The following is an 18,926-nucleotide window of genomic DNA, read 5'->3' on the forward strand; positions in this document are numbered from 1 at the left end:
GTGGCATTTTTACCATCAGTGTCATTTGTGGCTGCTTTCTTTTTACTTTTGGATTTAACTACTGTAGATCTTCCATGACTTACAGTGGGAATACTTTCCATTAAATGCATTTTAAGTTGAAAATAGTATTTAATACACCTAACCTAATGAATGTCATAGCTTAGCCTAGCCTACCTTAAACATGCTCAGGACACCTGCTTTAGCATATAGTTGGGCAAAGTCAACTAACACATAGCCTATTTTATAATGAAGTGTTGAACATCTCATGTAACTTATTAATACTGTACTGAAAGTAGAAAACAGAATGGCTCTCTCAGTACAGAATGGTTATATAAATTGAAGCATTGTAAGTTAAGGGCCATTTTTACTAAAACGCCTGCAATTTTTTATTTGTGTGAAACATTTTAATAAGTTGATGATGTGCAGAATCACCTATTAAGTCATTAGAAGTAAGTCACAGCATCGTATGTGTCATGGAAGGCCAGCTTTGTAATTAGAAAAGGTTTTGCATGTAATAGATGTATCAGATTTAGGAAAACATGAATGTCTTTAAATTTGCCTAAAGCTAAAATAAATTTCAGGTGGCAGGTAAATACATCTGTTTCTGCTGATCATGGAGCAGATCTTTGTTGTTTTTGGTAAGGAGGGACGCATTGGTGTGGAACATTTTTACACTGTGGTAAATTTTGATGATTTTTGACATGTTGAAGAATATCCAAATTATGCGTTGACTTCTCAACGCTTAATAGAGTCATAATGCCAGTACTAGAATGAACCCTGTAGATTTTCTAGGCCATGCCCATAATTTTTTTGGAGGGAAATGAGATCCAGAGAGTCATTGACTGTTTAGGAGAGGAAAAAGGACTAGAATCTGGGGTTTTGTGGTTTTTTGTTTTTTGTTTTTTTGTTTTTTTTAATTCCAAAGCTGTTTTTTCTCTTCTACATTAAGCTATGCCCTTCATCACCCAGGAAAACACCAGTTTTGTATGCTTAGTGTCTTATGTTCAAGCACGTGGAGAATTGAGTGGTCTTCTTATAAACTTGTGATGTAATAAATTCTTGAGGAGTTCCCGTCGTGGTGCAGTGGTTAACGAATCCGACTAGGAACCATGAGGTTTCGGGTTCGGTCCCTGTCCTTGCTCAGTGGGTTAACGATCCGGCGTTGCTGTGAGCTGTGGTGTAGGTTGCAGACGCGGCTCGGATCGCGCGTTGCTGTGGCTCTGGCGTAGGCTGGCGGCTACAGCTCCGATTCGACCCCTAGCCTGGGAACCTCCATATGCCGCAGAAGCGGCCCAAAGAAATAGCAAAAAAAAAAAAAAAGAATAAATTCTTGAGTTTTTTTTTTTAAATCATTGGTTTTAAAGTAATAGAAACAATCCTTCTATAATGGAATTATAATGCTTTCTCATGTAGGCCGGTAACTTACTGCCTTATGCACATAGGATGGTTTGAGAAGCCTTTTAAAAACCAGTCTGGTCTTGTGGTATTATTCTTAAATTAAAAGATCAGTTAGGGATGGGCAAAAAAAAAGTTGGTTGTGATGTGAACCATTTGTACTTGAACCTAGTGTCTGAGGAACCAAAATGTTGCTGTTGTCTTCAGTCATTCCTGATCAGAACCAAGGCTAAAAATGAGCTCTTGGGACGTTTCGTCAGAAGATACTAGCTGAATTTCCCCGTTTTTTTTTTTTTTTTTTTTTTTTGTTTTGTCTTTTTGCCTTTTCTAGGGCCGCTTCTGAGGCATATGGAGATTTCTAGGCTAGGGGTCCAGTCGGAGCTGTAGCCACTGGCCTACACCAGGGCCACAGCAACTTGAGATCCAAGCCACATCTGCAACCTACACCACAGCTCACGGCAATGCTGGATCCTTAACCCACTGAGCAAGGCCAGGGATTGAACCCGCAACCTCATGGTTCCTAGTCGGATTTGTTAATCACTGAGTCATGACTCCTGAATTTCCCATTTTCTAAATGCCTTCATTTCTACACTTGAGATTGCTGAGAATGGACTTAATATGTTTTTATCATTTAGGCACTAGTCTTAATTATGTAATTGAGGTTATGATTTAGATTTCTCACTCTTAATGCTTTTCATCAGATTTTTCAGTTTTACCTTATAATAAGCTCTATTTCTAGCTGACTTATTGGCTATTTTAAGCCTTTTTTTTTTTTTTGCTTTTTAGGGCCGCACCTGTGGCATATGGAGGTTCCCAGGCTAGGGGTCAAATTGGAGCTACAGTTGCCGGCCTACAGCAATGCCAGATCCGAGCCTCATCTGCAACCTACACCACAGCTCATCCTTAACCCATTGAGTGAGGCAGTGCCACATCCTTAACCCATTGAGTGAGGCCAGGGAATCCAACCCACAACCTCATGATTCCTTGTCAGATCTGCTTCCACTGTGCCACAACAGGGACTCCTATTTTAAGCCTTTTTAAAAATTTAAGCTTGGACAGTCCTGAATTTAAAAAATATTGTTACAGTTTCTTCTCTTTTTTGAGAGCATAACCAAAAAAGTCACTCAAGAGTGCCTTCACTCGACTTTTTTATTTTTCTTTTCCTTTTTTTTTGCTTTTTAGGGCAATGTGGGATCCGAGCTGTGTCTTTGACCTACACCACAGCAACCTGCAACCACATGGTCCCTAGCACTCAACTTTTTTCTCATCAGTTCCCGTAAGTCCTGAGAAGAAAGGTAGGGCAGAATATTCTATTTTACAGCTGTGGTATGGCTCTGGCACTAACTACCCAGAGTTAGGGCAGACATTCCAGGTCAAGGGCACGGTCCCCAGGTCTCCTCTTACTTTAAGTGCCAGCTGCAGGCTCCAGGACTTCCAGGCCACCTGCACTTCTGACAAGCTGACCACATATTTGGAGTTACCACTACTCCCTTAGATTTGAAAATTTGTTAAAATAACTCCCAGAGCTTGGGAAAGTGCTGTCTTTGAAATTGCTATCATTTCATTATAAAGGATAGAAATGAGGACCTGCCAAATGCTGAGCTACCTAGAGGAAGGAAGGCCTGGAGGGTCCAGACATGATGCTTCCACGTCCTCAGGACATGTCTTCCTCCTGCCTCCTCATGATTCCACCCAGGGAAGCTCACCCCAGCCTCAGGGTCCAGAGTTTTTCTTGGAGTTTTATTACGTAGGCACGATTGATTGAATCACTGCACACAAGGTCAGATTCCATCTCCAGCCCCTCTCCTCTTCCATGAGGTCAAGCTGATGCCATGTGGCGCAAAGCCAGCCCTTTAATCACCTGGTTGGCCTTTCCAGCAGGGTCAGCCCCATCCTGAAATGAGAGGCCCACTGGGAGTCACCTGTTGTTATACAAGGTGAGGTCCTAGGGGGTCCACCATGGATAACAAAGAGACTCCTATCAGTTGTGAAATCCCAAGGGTGTAGAGTCTCCCAGGATCCAGGAACCAAGGCTAGCCAGATTGTTTGTGGGAGAATAGTAGTTGGATCCAGGGACCAAGGCCAGCCAGATTGCTTGTGGGAGAATAGTAGTTGAAGAGAACAGAAGCACAGTTTTGACGGTCCAAACTAGAATGCATTTCTGGTAGCTCTAATATACTCAGACCTGGGACAGGTTGCATTTGAATTTATTCATGTATGTTGAAAGACTACCTTCTGTTGAAAATTAACCTTTTCTTTCATCAATAACAATAGTACTTGAAAGCTGGGTTGATGTTCATTTGAGTCAAATATTTTATTAACAAGTTCTGTTGTAGTTAGGGTTATAAACTACATAATTTTTTTGTAATTTAAAAGCACAATAATTTTGACTAAAAAGTTTGATTTTTGGTGTTTCTTTTTGAATTTGTAATTTTAGACTTAGGTTATTACTACTGTTAAGTGAAAGAAAATCTAACCCTATGAAGCGAAACTTTTGTTAAAGAAGTGGTGGTGTTTGATGCTGTATTTGTTAAAGCTGTAAAATGTTTTAGCTACTTAATTGCCATTTTGAATTTTAGTTCTTGAGATGAAGTTTCTAGCTCTTCAAGTTTACAGTGTTGAAGGTTAATAATGTTCTTTTGCATATTGTTTATGCCCAGTAGAAAATCTTATTTCTGGTTGTCACTTAAAGGTTATTACATTCTCTTGGAACTCACAGAATGTTTTTCAGAAATAGAATCTATTAATTCAGGCATAGAGTGCTAAATAAACCGTTATGCTGAGTAAGACTTCTAGAGTCTTTTGAAGATTGTAGTATCTCCTTAGAATGTCACATCATCTTAAAAAGTAGTGGGGTTCGTTGTTGTCTTTTTAAAATGTATGATGGGGAGTTCTTGGCTTGAAGCAAGGGAAAAGAGTCCAGGAAGTAGTGCAGTGGCAATTTCTTAAACATTCTATTCTATTTTCACTTGCAGTTACATTTAACATAAGGATTTGTGAGAAAAGAGATTTGTGACAGATGGAACCGATAGCAGATCTAGAAAGGAGTGAGTTTGACCATATTCGAATCACAGTTACCCAGTGGGATTTGTTTGTAGTTCTGTGCCACCGTGATGCCAGCATACCTCGTGAGCGTGGAGCTCTAATGCTTTGTGTGGATGGAATACACAGAGGGGGACTTATGCTGAGACAGTTTGGGAGATCTTGGCATTGACTTGGCTCAGAGAGGACCTGTCAGGTCTCTGTGCAGCCGTCCCATCCCCCATCATCTGTTTACGAATATTCACGCTGCCTTTCCTAACTTTCACAAAGGAAGCTTCGGACTTCTTAGTGTGATATTCAGGGACTTCTCTTGTATTCTCTCAGCTGCCTCATTAGTGGAGATGCTCAATAACCAGCTGGGCCACTGGTTTGAAGTTCACAAAGGTGAGGGACAATGTTTGGAAACCAGTTGATTTCACTGCACTTTGGAAAGCCAGAGAAGGTGGTTCTTTGTACTTTATTAAAACTGTGTCTTCATTTCCTTTCCCTTCTGTGAAAATCTGTAATTACAAGGAAGAAAATTACTAGTAATTCTTTTAGAACACCTCTTTCAGCTTGTTTTCAAATGACTGATTTTGTTAAATCAACCATTTTAGGGAAGATATTTTTATTGTTATGAATAACCAAAGGGATAAGAGAGAAATTTGTTGTATTGAATTGTTTGGGATAGAAGTTTTGCTTTTAATGAGATTAGCCTTGAACTGGGACTTTACAAATGTTTGTTATGCATTTTCAGGTTTAATACAGGTTTCCACTTTTAGCTGAAAATAGAGTCTTCCTGTGAAAGCTTTCTCAATCCAAGATATCAGAAAGCAAAGAAACATTTACCTTAGGACTCATCCTGCTAATGGAGGCACAAAATAAATCGAGATAAAACGGAGATGCTCACACACCCCGTGACACAGTGCACAGCCATGGGCAGTTCTTCTGTAACTGCAGGACACATACTGGATGCTGTTTTTGCTCCCCCTCCCTCTTTTTTTTTTTTTTTTTTTTCCCATTTTAGGGCTGCACCAGCAGCCTATGGAGGTTCCCAGGTTAGGGGTCAAATTGGAGCTACAGCTGCCGGCCTGCACCACAGCCACAGCAACACAGGATCTGAGCCCCACCTGTGACCTACACCACAGCTCATGGTGACGTCAGATCCTCAACACAGAGCCTCTGAGCGAGGCCAGAGATCGAACCCACATCCTCATGGATACTAGTCAGGTTCATAACCTGCTGAGCCACAACAGGAACTCCCCTTCACCCCCTTTTTTTTTTTCATAGAAGCAAAAATTCTCTTGGGATTTCTTTTAGTTGACAAAGACAGGTACTAATGTAGGTCTTGTAAGAGTGAAGTGGGTGCAAAATGAACTTCTATATCTTGTATATCCAGACTTTTTTTCTTAATTTTATTTTTCCATTATAGCTGGTTTGCAGTGTTCTGTCCAGACATTTTTCTTGTACATTTTATTGCTAGTCTCCCCTTTCATTTCTGTGTAGTTTATTGAAATAATTCACTCTAAAGCATAATGTTAACACTGAAATGTACTTATGTTCGTTAGGATGCAGGCTAACGAACTACCAGGGTGCCAGGTTGTGACAGAGATTCAAGCACATTGATGAGGGACGCTGAGGAAGTTGTCCTCTCCCCTGTGATGGGAGCTGCCAGCTCATAGCCCATTAAGGACTGCTTGTTTTAGGTCATTCTGAGGCCAGAGTGCCTTCTGTTTGCTTAGCCATCCCCTAGGGTATTTTCCACATTGTCTTGGTTGAAGTCAGGTCACCTCAGAGCTGAGTTCCAGGGAAAATAAACGAATTGCTTTAAGGATATATGACACAGATTTTTGCATGCATTTTTCTGCTCACATCCGATTGGCCAGAACTTAGTCACATGGCCACTCTTGAATTCTAAAGGAGCAGAAGAAATGTATCTAGTTGGCAACCCTGCTTCTCACTAAAAGGGGGTCGCAGAGGTGTTCTTTTACTGAAAGAAAGGGAGAAATGAACACTGGGGGACAGTTGGCATTCTGCCACTCCACAGTTTGGGAGTTCCAAAGCCACCCTCATTCTGACACCAGCTGCAAGTTTGGGGAGTCCCAAGACCATTTTCAGATTCAGTACTTCGCTAGAAGGCTGTTGTACTTGTGGTTATAATTTATTCGTGAAAGGATACAGGTTAAAACCAGCCAAGGGCCTGGGGCATGCAGGAGAGTTCCACGTGTGGAACTTGGAATTGTCCTCTTTACTGGAGTGTGGGACAGTGCTGATTTCTGTTAGTGACAATTGACAGCATCCACAAATAATTCCCAACCAGGGAAGCTCACCCAAGCTTTAGTGTCCTGAGTTTTTTATTGGAGTTTGGTCAAACAGATGGGAGAGTGATAGTGCATGGCCCAAACCTCCACTGTAAATCACATCGTTAGACTCTCTGAAGTGGCTCTTGGCCGCCGGGTAAATAAAGACACTTATCGGGCAGGACATTCCAAGTGCTAAGGCCAGACCTCTCTTTGAGCAAGGTTAATTCTTTATTGTATAGCCTTAATCTGTGCATAGCTTTTGTTTTTTGGAAGTATGGACAGAATAGCATAATCTGTGTACTTTCATCTCAAAATCCTTTTTAGAAAAATGGGTAGATGTATATAGAATCATACATTTAGAAAACTGCAAGAGACTAGAATTTGTCCGATCCAACTCTATCCACAAATGAAAAATCTGACTGCTTGATTTGCTTAAGGTCAGAGGACCAGTTAAGTTGGTAGTGTCTCTTGTTTTCTACTTCTCATGAATATGGACACATACATTTGGGGTCTAGATGCAGGCTCTTTGCTGGGTCTGTTTTTCTCCTTGGTCCTTCTGTCAGATGTGTAAGCTATTATTGTTTGTGACCCAGACAGATGCTAGAGTCAAAGTTTGTGTTTTGTGGAATTATATTAGGCTAATTCAATTCACCTGGAGTGTTCTTACTTTTCAGAAGTTTATTATTTTGATAACACTGTTCATTGTTCATTTCTCAATGAAGGTCTGGGGACATAGGTTTGTACAAAATAAGTGTGATTTTGTACCACAAATGGACTCTGTAGCCTTATCCAATGTTCTGTTTTAGCCCTTCTACCCTAGAAGGTTCCTGTGTGCAAAATAACCAGTATTCGGCCTACTTATTCCAAAAATGTGTCGTCAAGATAAATAGGAGATGTAAAGACCCCTTGGAAAAATCTTCATTGTGCGCTTACAGCATCAGTGATCTTCAGCCTTAGATGATAATGGTCTCTGGTTGAATTAGAACAGAGCCTCAAAACAGCTTTTTACTTGGTGTTCAAGCCTTTGCCATTTAAGGGCAAATAAGAGCACATTGGAGCAGCTTTGTCAAAGCTCGTTAGTGACTGTGTCCTAGCACTTGGTTTACTTAGTCACTTATGAGGACAATACTTGGCCTTAATAAATTATTTCTGCATGTTGCCTCCCAGTGCCCTTCCCAAGAAAACAATCCCAGATACGCCATACAAATTTCCTGGAGAAGAAAGCCTCTTTCCCAGCTTGTATTCTAAGTGAACATCTCAGTAACCTTTCTATAGTTTGCCAGTCCCTGCCTGTCGAGAATTTCCAGTGTCAGAATCTTTTTTTTTCCCCTCATACTTTCTTTGCTCATTAAAATATTTTAAAAAGTTTTAATAGTGGTAAAATACACAAAACCTAAAATTTACCATCTTAACCATTTTTAAGTATGCCGTTCGGTGGCATTAAGTACATTCACATTGTTTTGTAACCATCTTCCCACAATGCTTTATACCTTATGTAACTGAAACGGTGCCCATTAAACTAACTCTCCATTCTCCCTCTTCCCAAATCCTGACAGCCACCTTTCTGAATTGTCTCTACAAATCTGACCACTCTAGATACTTTATATAAGTAGAATCACACAGCATTTGTCTTTTTGTGACTGGCTGATATGACTTCTCCTGATGTTCATCATGTTGTGGCATTTGTTGAAATTACCTTCCTTTTTAAAGCTGAATAATATTCCACTTTCTGTATATATCACACTTTGTTCATCCATTCCTCCACCAATGGACACTTGGCTTTTAACTGTTGAGAATAATAGTGCTTTGAACATGGGTGTGCAAATATCTCAAGACCCTGCTTTTAGTCCTTTTGGATATGTACCCAGGAGTGGAACTGCTGGATCATATGGCAGTGTGATTTCTAATTTTTTGAGGTACCACCGTAGAGTTTTCCATAATGGCTACTACATTTTACGTTCCCACACAGTGCGCAAGGGTTCCAACTTCCTCACATGTTTGTTCACACTTCTTTTCTGGTTTTTTTTTTTTTTTTGGATGGTAGTCATCCTAATGGGTATGAGATGGTACCTCATTGGGGGTTCAATTAGCATTTTTCTAATGGTTAGTAATGTTAAGCATCTTTTCATGTGCTTAATGTGCATTTGTATATTTTCTTTCAAGAGATGTCTATTTAAATCTTTTTCGTCCTTTTTTTTTTGTCTTTTAGGGCCACACCTGCAGCGTATGGATGTTCCCAGGCTAGAGGTCAAATCAGAGCTGTAGCCAACAGCCTGTGGCATAGCCACAGCAGTGCCAGATCCGAGATGCACCTGTGACTTACGCCACAGCTCATGGCAATGCCAGATCCTTAACCTACTGAGCAAGGCCAGGGATTGAACCATCGTCCTCATGGATGCTAGTCACATTCATTTCCACTGAGCCACGACTGGAACTCCACTACTTGGATTCTTAACTTGCTGAGCCACAATGAGAACTCCCTAGATTTTAAAATATTTTCTCATTCTGGGCCTTTTACTCAGTTGATTGTTTCTTGCTTCACATTTTAAAATTTTGATATCTTCCAATTTATTTTTTCCTTGTTGCCTGTGCTTTTTGGTGTCATAGCCAAGAAATCATTGCCAAATCCAGTGTCATGAAGTGTTTCTTCCTATATTTTCTTTTAAGAGTTTTACAGTTTTATTTTAAACATTTTATTTTTATTGGCCACAGTGTGCAACAGCTTGATGTGAGACCTTAGTTCCCAGACCAGGTATTAAACCCGGGCCACAGCAGTGCAAGTGCAGGATCCTAACTGAGAGACCACCAGGGAACTCCCCTCTAAGAGTTTTATAATTTAAGGACTTACATTTAGGTCTTAGATCCATTTTCAGTTAATTTTTGTATGTGGTGTAAGATAAGGGTCCAGCTTCATTCTTTTGCATGTGGATATCCAGTTTTCCCAACTTCATTTGTCCAAAAGACTTCCCCCCATTGAATGGTCACAGAGAAGCCATTTTAAATATACATGTCCCTGGAATGGGTCATACCTTAAGCCAGTTCTTGTTGGCAGAGAATTGACAGTTGACTGAGGTAAAGAAAGAAGCCCTGATGAGAGAAACATGATGAGGAGAGATGTTGAGCAGCAATTTGGTGGGAGCCACAGTAAACTTGTCTTGTTTTGATCTCACCTGGTGATGGTCTGGGTAGCCGCAGGTTGCTTTCTTTGTGTTTGTGTCACGTCCATGGCATATTATACTACTGTAATACGCTCATCCATTTATCCATTGCATATTCATTTGCATATTCCAGTTGATTGAGCAACTATTTCTTTCCTATTAAAACGAAGATAAGATAGACATATGGCTAGAGTAATGAGACTAAGTAAAAGCCACTTAGAGTCAGCTTCATTACTTAATAGTATACTTTAGTGTTAAGAATATGTAACCAGTAGATTAACACTAATGAATATGTGTTTGGGCATTTTCTGCATTTGTAGTGGGGATTTTGCTGGCGTGTGATGAACTGACAGTCTTCAACTGAAGATCACAGATGAATGTTAGAATAATGTTCTAACATTATTAGAACCTCATAATGTTAATAACCCTTTAGCAAATACATGAAATACTACTTTTGCATGAAAATGATTTTTCCTGGTGATTAACATCATTCTGTGGGGAGATATTAAAATCCACGAATAATCATAGTAATGAAGACAGAAGGAAGTTCTTTTTAGGGGCATTTGACAGCCTTTTAAAATGCACATGGGAATTCCAGAGTGAATTGATGACAGTGTACTCCAGTAGAGATGGAATGAAGTTAGGGGGGAAGTATGTATCAGTAGTTTCGATACAGTTTTTCATAAGCAGGACCCTCCCAAGATTCTTTGTAAGAGCATGGGAGAGTCAAACTATCTTAATCAGACCCCAAATAATCTAAAACTTACAGAAGCAGGGTCGCTAAAGTTGAAGTGGGTTTGGAAAGTAGAACTTTCCTTGCTTGCTTTTATTTACCCCCAGCTCTTGTTTCCTCCTGCATCCAGCTTGTGGCCCTGTAGAGATTCTGTGGAGCATTAGTCACACTTTGTTTTATAGCTGAGGAATCCACCTGCTGTTGGACTCACCCCAAAGCATATAGCCAGGCAGCAGTAGAGCTGGAATTAGAGCCCAGATCTTGTGTCACTAAGTCTATTGTGTTGTAGACCATGAATAGGTTACTTAAATTAATGACATTTGTATTTTATGGTCTTCAAAGAGTTTCCACATATGTGATCTCATTTGACTTTCACTCTGTGACCTGACAGGGTAGATTTGTATAAACTCATGTTTATTAGGGGAATGCCCAAAATGCTAGTGTACTTTGGCATACATGAATGCATTCTTTATTTTTTTAACTAGTTTTTAAAAACCCAGAAACTGGCTTTTACATTAACGCTTGGATAGGCGAGGTTAATAGGCTACTTTAGGTTGTGTATTACAGTCTCAGAAATGTTTATTGTTTTCATCAAGGCCATCACACATTGTGGAACTAGACTGGGAAACCAGTCTGCAGGAGTTTCATCTGAAAACTAGAAGGCAGTTTTTACTTCAAGTCCTGCTTGATTTTAAAGGGCATTCTCTTAGTGGGCCGGGTCATAGGAGGACACGTTGTGATTTAGAAGGTTGCTTGGAACCCGGAGGTTGTGTTATTTCTGAGGGCTGCTCTTTCTGTCAAGCTGAGGTACCTGTTCTAGGGAAAGTCCTATTTGAAGAAGCAGATCAGTCATCTATTCTCATATGACTTCCAAGGCATGGGCAGAGTCACTTTCTAGAATCCTTGCTGGTTAACAGATATGTGGCAATACCAGCATCCAGGTTAGAAGTATAGGTAACCTATTCTCTGGTTTCACACTCCAAAGGTGCTGATCTTATCTGTGTATCACTTTGGGGAGAGGCAGTGTCTTATCATACTGCTGACTTATTTTTTTTTTTTTTTGTCTTTTTAGGGCTGCACCCATGGCATATGGAGGTTCCCAGGCTAGGAGTTGATTTGGAGCTGTAGCTGCCAGCCCCTACCACAGCCACAGCAACGACAGATCTGAGACTTGCCATGGCTCGTGGCAATGCCAGATCCTTAACCCACTGAGCGAAGCCAGGAATCAAACATGCATCCTCATGGATGCTAATCAGTTTTGTTTCCACTGAAGCATGATGGGAACTCCCATGCTACTGACTTTTAAACAGCACAGAATAAGATTGGGAATCTCTGGAAGGATGTTTTAAAATGAGAGAAAGAGAAGATTAAATATGCAAGGTATAGTTTCAAATATTGATATATTTGGGATACATTGTACTCGAGACATAATACTGCTCCCATGCTTCAGCTCTTACGCTTAAGTTCATTTTCTTTATTCACCAAGAATGTATTGACTTCGTGTCATATACACAGTCCATGGTAATTTTATGTAGAGTATATTTTCCATTCAGTTATGTTTCAAGTATCAGAAGGGAAATAAATGTAACTCTCGCTGAAATGAGTGCAGTATGAGCAGTCTTTGATGCTGTGTGCATATCTGCAGACGTGAGATAAACCTACTTAGACTGCTTGCTTCTTGTCACCTGAGCCTCCTTTTCGTTTGGCCCTACTCTTAGATTGTCTGGAAGCTTTGCCAAACACAGGGTTGGCCTGTTTTTGTTCTTGACCGGCATTTTAGATCTTTAGTTTCACATTTTATTATTTTTAAAAATTTTTAAATTTTATTAAAATTTTAAAGTTTTAAGTCATTTATCCATAAATCTAAAAATAATTTACCATTTTTAGTGAAGTATAGTTGCTCTACACTGTTACATGTTACAGGTGTACATTATAGCGAGTCAGTTTTTAAAGGTTATACTCCATTTAAAGTTATTATAAAATATTGCCTAGATTCCCCGTGTTGTACAGTATATCTTTGTAGCTTGTTTTATACCTAATAGTTTTGTACCTCTTAATCCCTACCTCTAGATTCCCCCTCCCCCATGTACTTCTCTCTACTGGTAGCAACTGACTTGTTCTATTTAAGTCTGCCTCTTTTTTGTTATATTCACTAGCTTCTTATAATTTTTAGATTGCACACATAAGTGATATCACACGATGTTTGTCTTTCTCTGTCCACATTATTTCACTTGCATAATGCCCTCCACATCCATCCATGTTGCTGCAGATTGCACAATTTTCTTCTTTTTTGTTTATGGCTGAATAGAATTCCATTGTATATATACGTGTACCAATCTTCTTTATCCATTTATCTGTTGACGGATACTTAGGTTGCTTCCATACTTGGCAATTCTAAATAATGCTGCTGTGAATATTGGGGTGCATGTATCTTTTTGGATAGCTATATATAAAAAAATGAAACCTGAACGTTCTCTAACACCATATACAAAAATAAACTCAAAATGGACTAAAGACCCAAGGTAAGAAACTGTGAAACTCTCACAAGAAGACATAGGCAGATCTGTTTCCTAAAGTAAAGGAAATGAAAGCAAAGATAAATAGGACCTAATTAAACTTAAAAAGCTTTTGCACAGCAAAGGAACCCGTTGACAAAATGGAAAGACAGCCTACTGAATGGGAGAAAATATTTGCAAATAATATGACCAATAAAGAAGTAATATCCAACACATAAATAGCTCATACAACTCCACATCAAAGAATAGATTTAATATTTTAGATACTGTAGTTTGCTTTATACTCCATAGTGGTGTTTTTTTGTTTTTGTTTGTTTGTTTGTTTTTTAACACCCTCCCCCACTTACTGTCAAAAATCTTCCATTTAAGTTCCCCTTAAGTTCCTGTGTAGCCTTAGAGTTTCCTTGACTGGTGCTCATTTCTTTTCATATTGTAAAGTTCATGTTGGAACTCATACAAAAACTCATGCTTGTGGTTTCATTAATCTCAGTAGTGCCTAGCATAGCGTGTGATTTATATAGGGGAAGTATCCTTTTAGCTTTGCTCTGTAGATCATGTAGTGTGGTGTCCTCTTTATATGGATTCTGCATCACTTTTTTTTTTTTTTTTTTTTTTCTGTCTTTTCTAGGGCTGCACCCGTGGCATATGGAGCTTCCCAGGCTAAATCAGAGCTATAGCCGCTGGCCTACACCAGAGCCACAGCAACACGGAATCCGAGCCGCATCTTCAACCTAAAAACCACAGCTCATGGCAGTGCCGGATCCTTAACCCACTGAGTGAGGCCAGGGATCAAACCCACAACCTCATGGTTCCTAATCGGATCCGTTAACCACTGAGCCATGATGGGAACTCCTGCATCACTTCTTAAACACCATAATTGTGTTGTGAAATGTAATTTCTACAGCATTATACTAAACCTTCTAGCATCTCCCCTCTGACAGAAGAAAATTAGACAATTGATGTCATCCAGCAGTGACGGGGCTGGTTAATTGGCCACCGTAGTATTCAGCAAAGACCAGATTTACAGTTAGATGTTTACCCCAAATCCACTGTCTGTCATGGGCCATCTTAGTCTATACATGGATTATTTAATGAATTTGATTGGACAAGCTGACTTACATCTTTTCTGGAATACGTTTAAAAATGCATGTAAATAAACAAATGTAGAACATCCAAGTTGTTACATAATCAAATTTCTGAGGCTGCAGTACATTATTTAAGTATGTGGATATAGCAGTCTTAATTTTTTACATTTAGTTTCTGAAAAGAGTTGTTCACTGTGTCTTGTGCAGCGCACCAAAGGGAACTCTGGTTAGTAGTCAGCCACTCAGATAATAAAGTAATTGAGACTCAGAGAGATGAAGATTTACAAGATATTAATGAAGCCAGTTAAAGGCAGAGCCTGGATTAGAAATAATTCCTCTACCACTAGTCTTTTATTTATAATTTTTTTTTTTTTTTTTTTTTTTTTTTGTCTTTTTTTGCTAACTTGGGCCGCTCCCATAGCATATGGAGGTTCCCAGGCTAGGGGTCCAATCGGAGCTGTAGCCACCGGCCTACGCCAGAGCCACAGCAACGCAGGATCCGAGCCACGTCTGCAACCTACACCACAGCTCACGGCAACGCCGGATCGTTAACCCACTGAACAAGGGCAGGGACCGAACCCACAACCTCATGGTTCCTAGTTGGATTCGTTAACCACTGCGCCACGACGGGAACTCCTATTTATAATTTTTTGATTCACATATGTTCTATATTATGCTGCAAACAATAACAGATTGTTGTAGTTTTATTCAGTTTTTAACATTGATTTATCCAGGTATGTAGTTTTACTTGCTGCATTTGTTTTCATTAGTATTGAGCTTCCACCTTAGAGAATTTTCCTTCTACTTAAGGGATCTCCTTTAGAATTTTCTTTAGACAGGTTTGCTGCTGGCATTAAGCTCTTAATTTGCCTGGCCTTTATTTCATCTTTCCTGACTGAATTTGTCTCTAGGTACAGTTCTAGATTAGTAATCTTTTTTTTTTTTTCTTTTTTTTTTGTTTTGCTTTTTAGGGCCACACCCATGGCACATGGAGGTTCCCAAGCTAGGAGTAAAATCAGAGCTATAGCTGCCAGCCTACACAGCAACGCCAGATCCAAGTCACATCTGTGACCTCCACCACAGCTCATAGCAACACCAGATCCTTAACCCACTGAGCAAGGTCAGGGATCAAACCAGGGTCCTTATGGATCCTAATCGGGCTCATTACTGCTGTGCCACAAAGGGAACTCCAAGTAATCATCATCTTTTAGCACTGTTGTCTTCTGGCTCTCTTGTTTCTGTTGCAAAGGCAGCTGTCTGTTTAATTGCTGCTCCTTTGAGTATTTTGAATAGAATCTTTATTTTTCCCACCCATGGAAGCTTTTAAGATTTTTTTTTTCCACTTTAGTTTTTCATAGTTTTACTATTATGTGTCTAGACATAGCTTCTATTTTTTCCTGTTTGGGGTTCATTAGTCTTCTGGAATTTGTGGCTTGATGTCTTTAATCATTATTTCTTTAAATGTAACTTCTGTTTTTCTTCCCCACCCCATTTTTTTTTCCCCTTCATTTTTTGGCTCCCCCCACCGTACCCCCCTGGCATGTGGAGTCTCCCGGCCAGGGGTCAGATCCAAGCTGCGCTTGCAACCAAAGCTGCAGTTGTGGCAATGCTGAATCCTTAACCCATTGTGTGGGCTTGGGATTGAACTTGCATCCTGGTGCTGCCAAGATGCTGCTGATCCCTTTGAGCCACAGCAGAAACTCCTACTCCCCAATTTGTTTAAATTGAACTCTCTCAGTATCGTCTGTATCTTGTGCCCTCATGTCCATATGCTCCATTCCTTTGTGCTTTGTCTGGACATTTTCTTCTGACTTATTCCAGCTATTCTTTTTTTGCTTTTATCTGTTTATTAAACTCTTAATTTTTAATACTGTATCTTTCAATTCTAGAGTTACCATTTAGTCATTTCTAGTATTTCCCAGTTCTTCCAATATTCTGGAATTTGTCTTTCTGTTTTTGAGCAGAATAAACTTGGTTACTTTAAAGTCTACTTGAGGAGTTCCCATCGTTGCTCAATGGAAACAAATCCGACTAGTATCCATGAGGACGCAGGTTCATTCCCTGGCCTCACTCAGTGCATTACGGATCCTGTGTTGCCATGAGCTGTGGTGTAGGTTGCAGATGCAGCTTGGATCAGGTGTGGCTGTGGCTGTGGCTGTGGCGTAGGCTGGCAGCTGCAGCTCCAATTTGACTCCTAGCCTGGGAACCACCATATGCTGTGAGTGTGGCCCCAAGAAGAAAAAAAAGAAAAAGAAAAAAATAAAGTTTACCTTAAATCCCATATCTAGGTGTTCCCGTCGTGGTGCAGCAGAAACAAATCTGACTAGGAACCATGAGGTTACCCTGGCCTTGCTTAGTGGGTTAAGGATACAGCATTGCCTTGATCTGTGGTGTAGGTCACAAACACTGCTCAGCTCCTACGTTGCTATGGCTGTGGTGTAGGCCGGCAGCTGTAGCTCCGACTCACCCCCTAGCCTGGGAACTTCCATATGCCATGGGTGCGGCCCTAAAAAGCAAAAAAAAAAAAAAAAAAAAAAATCCCATATCTGGAGTCTCTGTGGGTCGTCTTTTTGTTTGTTTGTTTTTTTGTCCTGGGCAAAATGGCAGTCCTGGGCTTCTGGACGAACACATTGGGTAGCCACACCCTTACATTGTCACATGTAAAAGGCAAAATGAAAGAAAACAGCCCCATTCTCCTCTGGCCTCTACCACACTGGATGGGGTTATCACTTTGCCTCCTGTTCTCTGAGCTCTTTCTACTGTCCCCTTGTTTCTCTGTTGGACTCTTTCTGCGTGTCTTTCAGGTACCTTTTAAGAGCGCACAGGAGTTCCCATCATGGCGCAGTGATTAACAAATCTGACTAGGAACCATGAGGTTGCGGATTCGATCCCTGGCCTTGCTCAGTGGTTAAGGATCCGGCGTTGCTGTGAGCTGTGGTGTAGGTCAGGGACTTGGCTCAGATCCTGTGTTGCTGTGGCTTCCCACGTTGCTGTAACTCTGGTGTAGGCCGGCATCTGCAGCTCTGATTAGACCCCTAGCCTGGAAACCTCCATATGCCTTGGGAGTGGCCCTAGAAAAGGTAAAAAAAAAAAAAAAAAAGGCAGACAGAAAAAAATCATAATTAATGTAAAGTCAGCATGGAGAAACTAAATATTGTATTTATACTAAGAATAGAAATATTCGAAAGAAAATATCTGCTGATGTGTATGGAAAAGTCTGGCTGTTTTAAGGTGTTACTCAGTAAAAGATTCTTTTAAACCATATCAAATTCAATTTAACTTAGATAATGTGTAAGCCTTCTCCAGTGGCATATGGTAACCATTTGCTATTAACCTATATGGTTACTAGACGAAAAATGCTTAAATGGAGATATTAATTTTGTGAAGAATAACACAGTCATGTCCCAAGATGGAGCCACTTGGGTTAGAAGAATTTGACTTTACAAGGAGTTTCATTTAATGCCTGCTTTGATTTCTACCCTGCTTGTTACTAAGCCAACCGATACTTGAGATGAGCCATTTTGGTGGCTTTATGGTACAGCTGATCGTGTGTTGCCATAAGGAATGCCAGGCTTATTAATTTATTATCGGTGATAATCTTTCTGCATCATGTCCCCTAGTCGTATTGCTTTGATTGACCTCTTTCAGGATTTTTGCATAATAGATGAATTATACTATGAATGCACTCTTACGTGTTCAGGATGTAATAGCAAAGACAGAATTAAAGAGCCACATTATAGGGCCATTCATGAAGGAAAATGTTTCCTTAGGTTCTGTTAACACTAATTACTGTCAGCAAGTAAGCACAGTATGTTAGTTGGATTTGGTGATGTTTTATGTATGTGGGTGTTAGGAGTGATGCTCAAAGATGCATAAAAGTTTTTTCCTATTAAAATTAATTTTTTCTTTTTTAAGGGGCACACCTGTGGCCTATGGGGGTTCCCAGGCTGGGGGTCAGATTGGAGCTGTAGCTGCCGGCCTACACCACAGCCACAGCAATGCCACATCCAGGCTGTGTCTGCAACCTGCACCACAGCTCACTGCAACATCGGATCCTTAATCCCCTGAGGGAGGCCAGAGATCAGACCTTCATCCTCATGGATGCTGGTCAGATTCATTTCTGCTATTTTATTTATAACTATTTTAAATAGTTATAATTAAAACTTATCTGTAAGGAGTTGTGGGGGAACAAACTTCACTTGTGAAGCAGGGAAATGATATACCTTGAACTTTCCGAATGGAACATTTGGATTTATTTTCTTGTTTCTCTTGATATTGAAATAAAATGTCAATTAGTAGTACACTGTGTTAGGAAAATGACATATTTCTTTTTCTTTAATACAGACGCTCCACCATGAGACGAGGTGGATGGAGGAAGCGAGCTGAAGACAGCTGGGAAAAATGGGTGTGTTTTAAAAGAATAAAAATAATTATATTGAACTGTCTAGGTATTTTTCATTATTTTAGTTTATAATGTGGTTTAAGGCATTTTCTAAATTGTAAATCACTTGAGACACCAACTCTGTGTTTTCACAATGTGCTGAAAGCTTAAACTTTGAGAAATTTTGTCCTGAGGAAATAAGTGTTCTGGTGCGCAAAATTGACTTGTATGATAATTTTATTGCGACATTGCTAATGATACTGAGAAACAGGAGAACACAGATATCCAGTGATAAGGGATTTGTCAAGTAAGTTATCTCTGTGCAGTGGGATAG

At 40.0% G+C, this 18,926-nt stretch overlaps 1 protein-coding gene across 22 annotated transcripts in view; it reads left to right on the forward strand.

Moving 5' to 3' along the window:
• The window catches only part of REV1 (REV1 DNA directed polymerase), an 87,002-nt gene that overhangs the window by 5,688 nt on the left and 62,388 nt on the right, over positions 1-18,926 (forward strand). For 7 of the 22 annotated variants that reach the window (XR_002342523.2, XR_014841362.1, XR_014841363.1 and 4 more), the window contains exons 2-3: positions 2,578-2,671; positions 18,556-18,616. Coding sequence is in view for 18 of the 22 variants with exons in the window: in XM_021087178.2 (XP_020942837.1) it covers positions 2,578-2,671; positions 18,556-18,616 (155 nt within the window). In the remaining 4 variants the exon portion in view is untranslated. Of the gene's footprint in view, positions 1-2,577; positions 2,691-17,015; positions 17,292-18,555; positions 18,617-18,926 lie in introns of those variants that run through there. The other 15 variants (XR_002342524.2, XM_085018560.1, XM_085018564.1 and 12 more) reach the window with 5 other exon arrangements.

The sequence above is a fragment of the Sus scrofa genome, chromosome 3 (genome assembly GCF_054392235.1).
Source record: "Sus scrofa isolate SSC_HxYL_T2T_F1_AM1 chromosome 3, Sscrofa_HxYL_maternal_Yorkshire_Landrace_v2.0, whole genome shotgun sequence".
NCBI lineage: Eukaryota > Metazoa > Chordata > Mammalia > Artiodactyla > Suidae > Sus > Sus scrofa.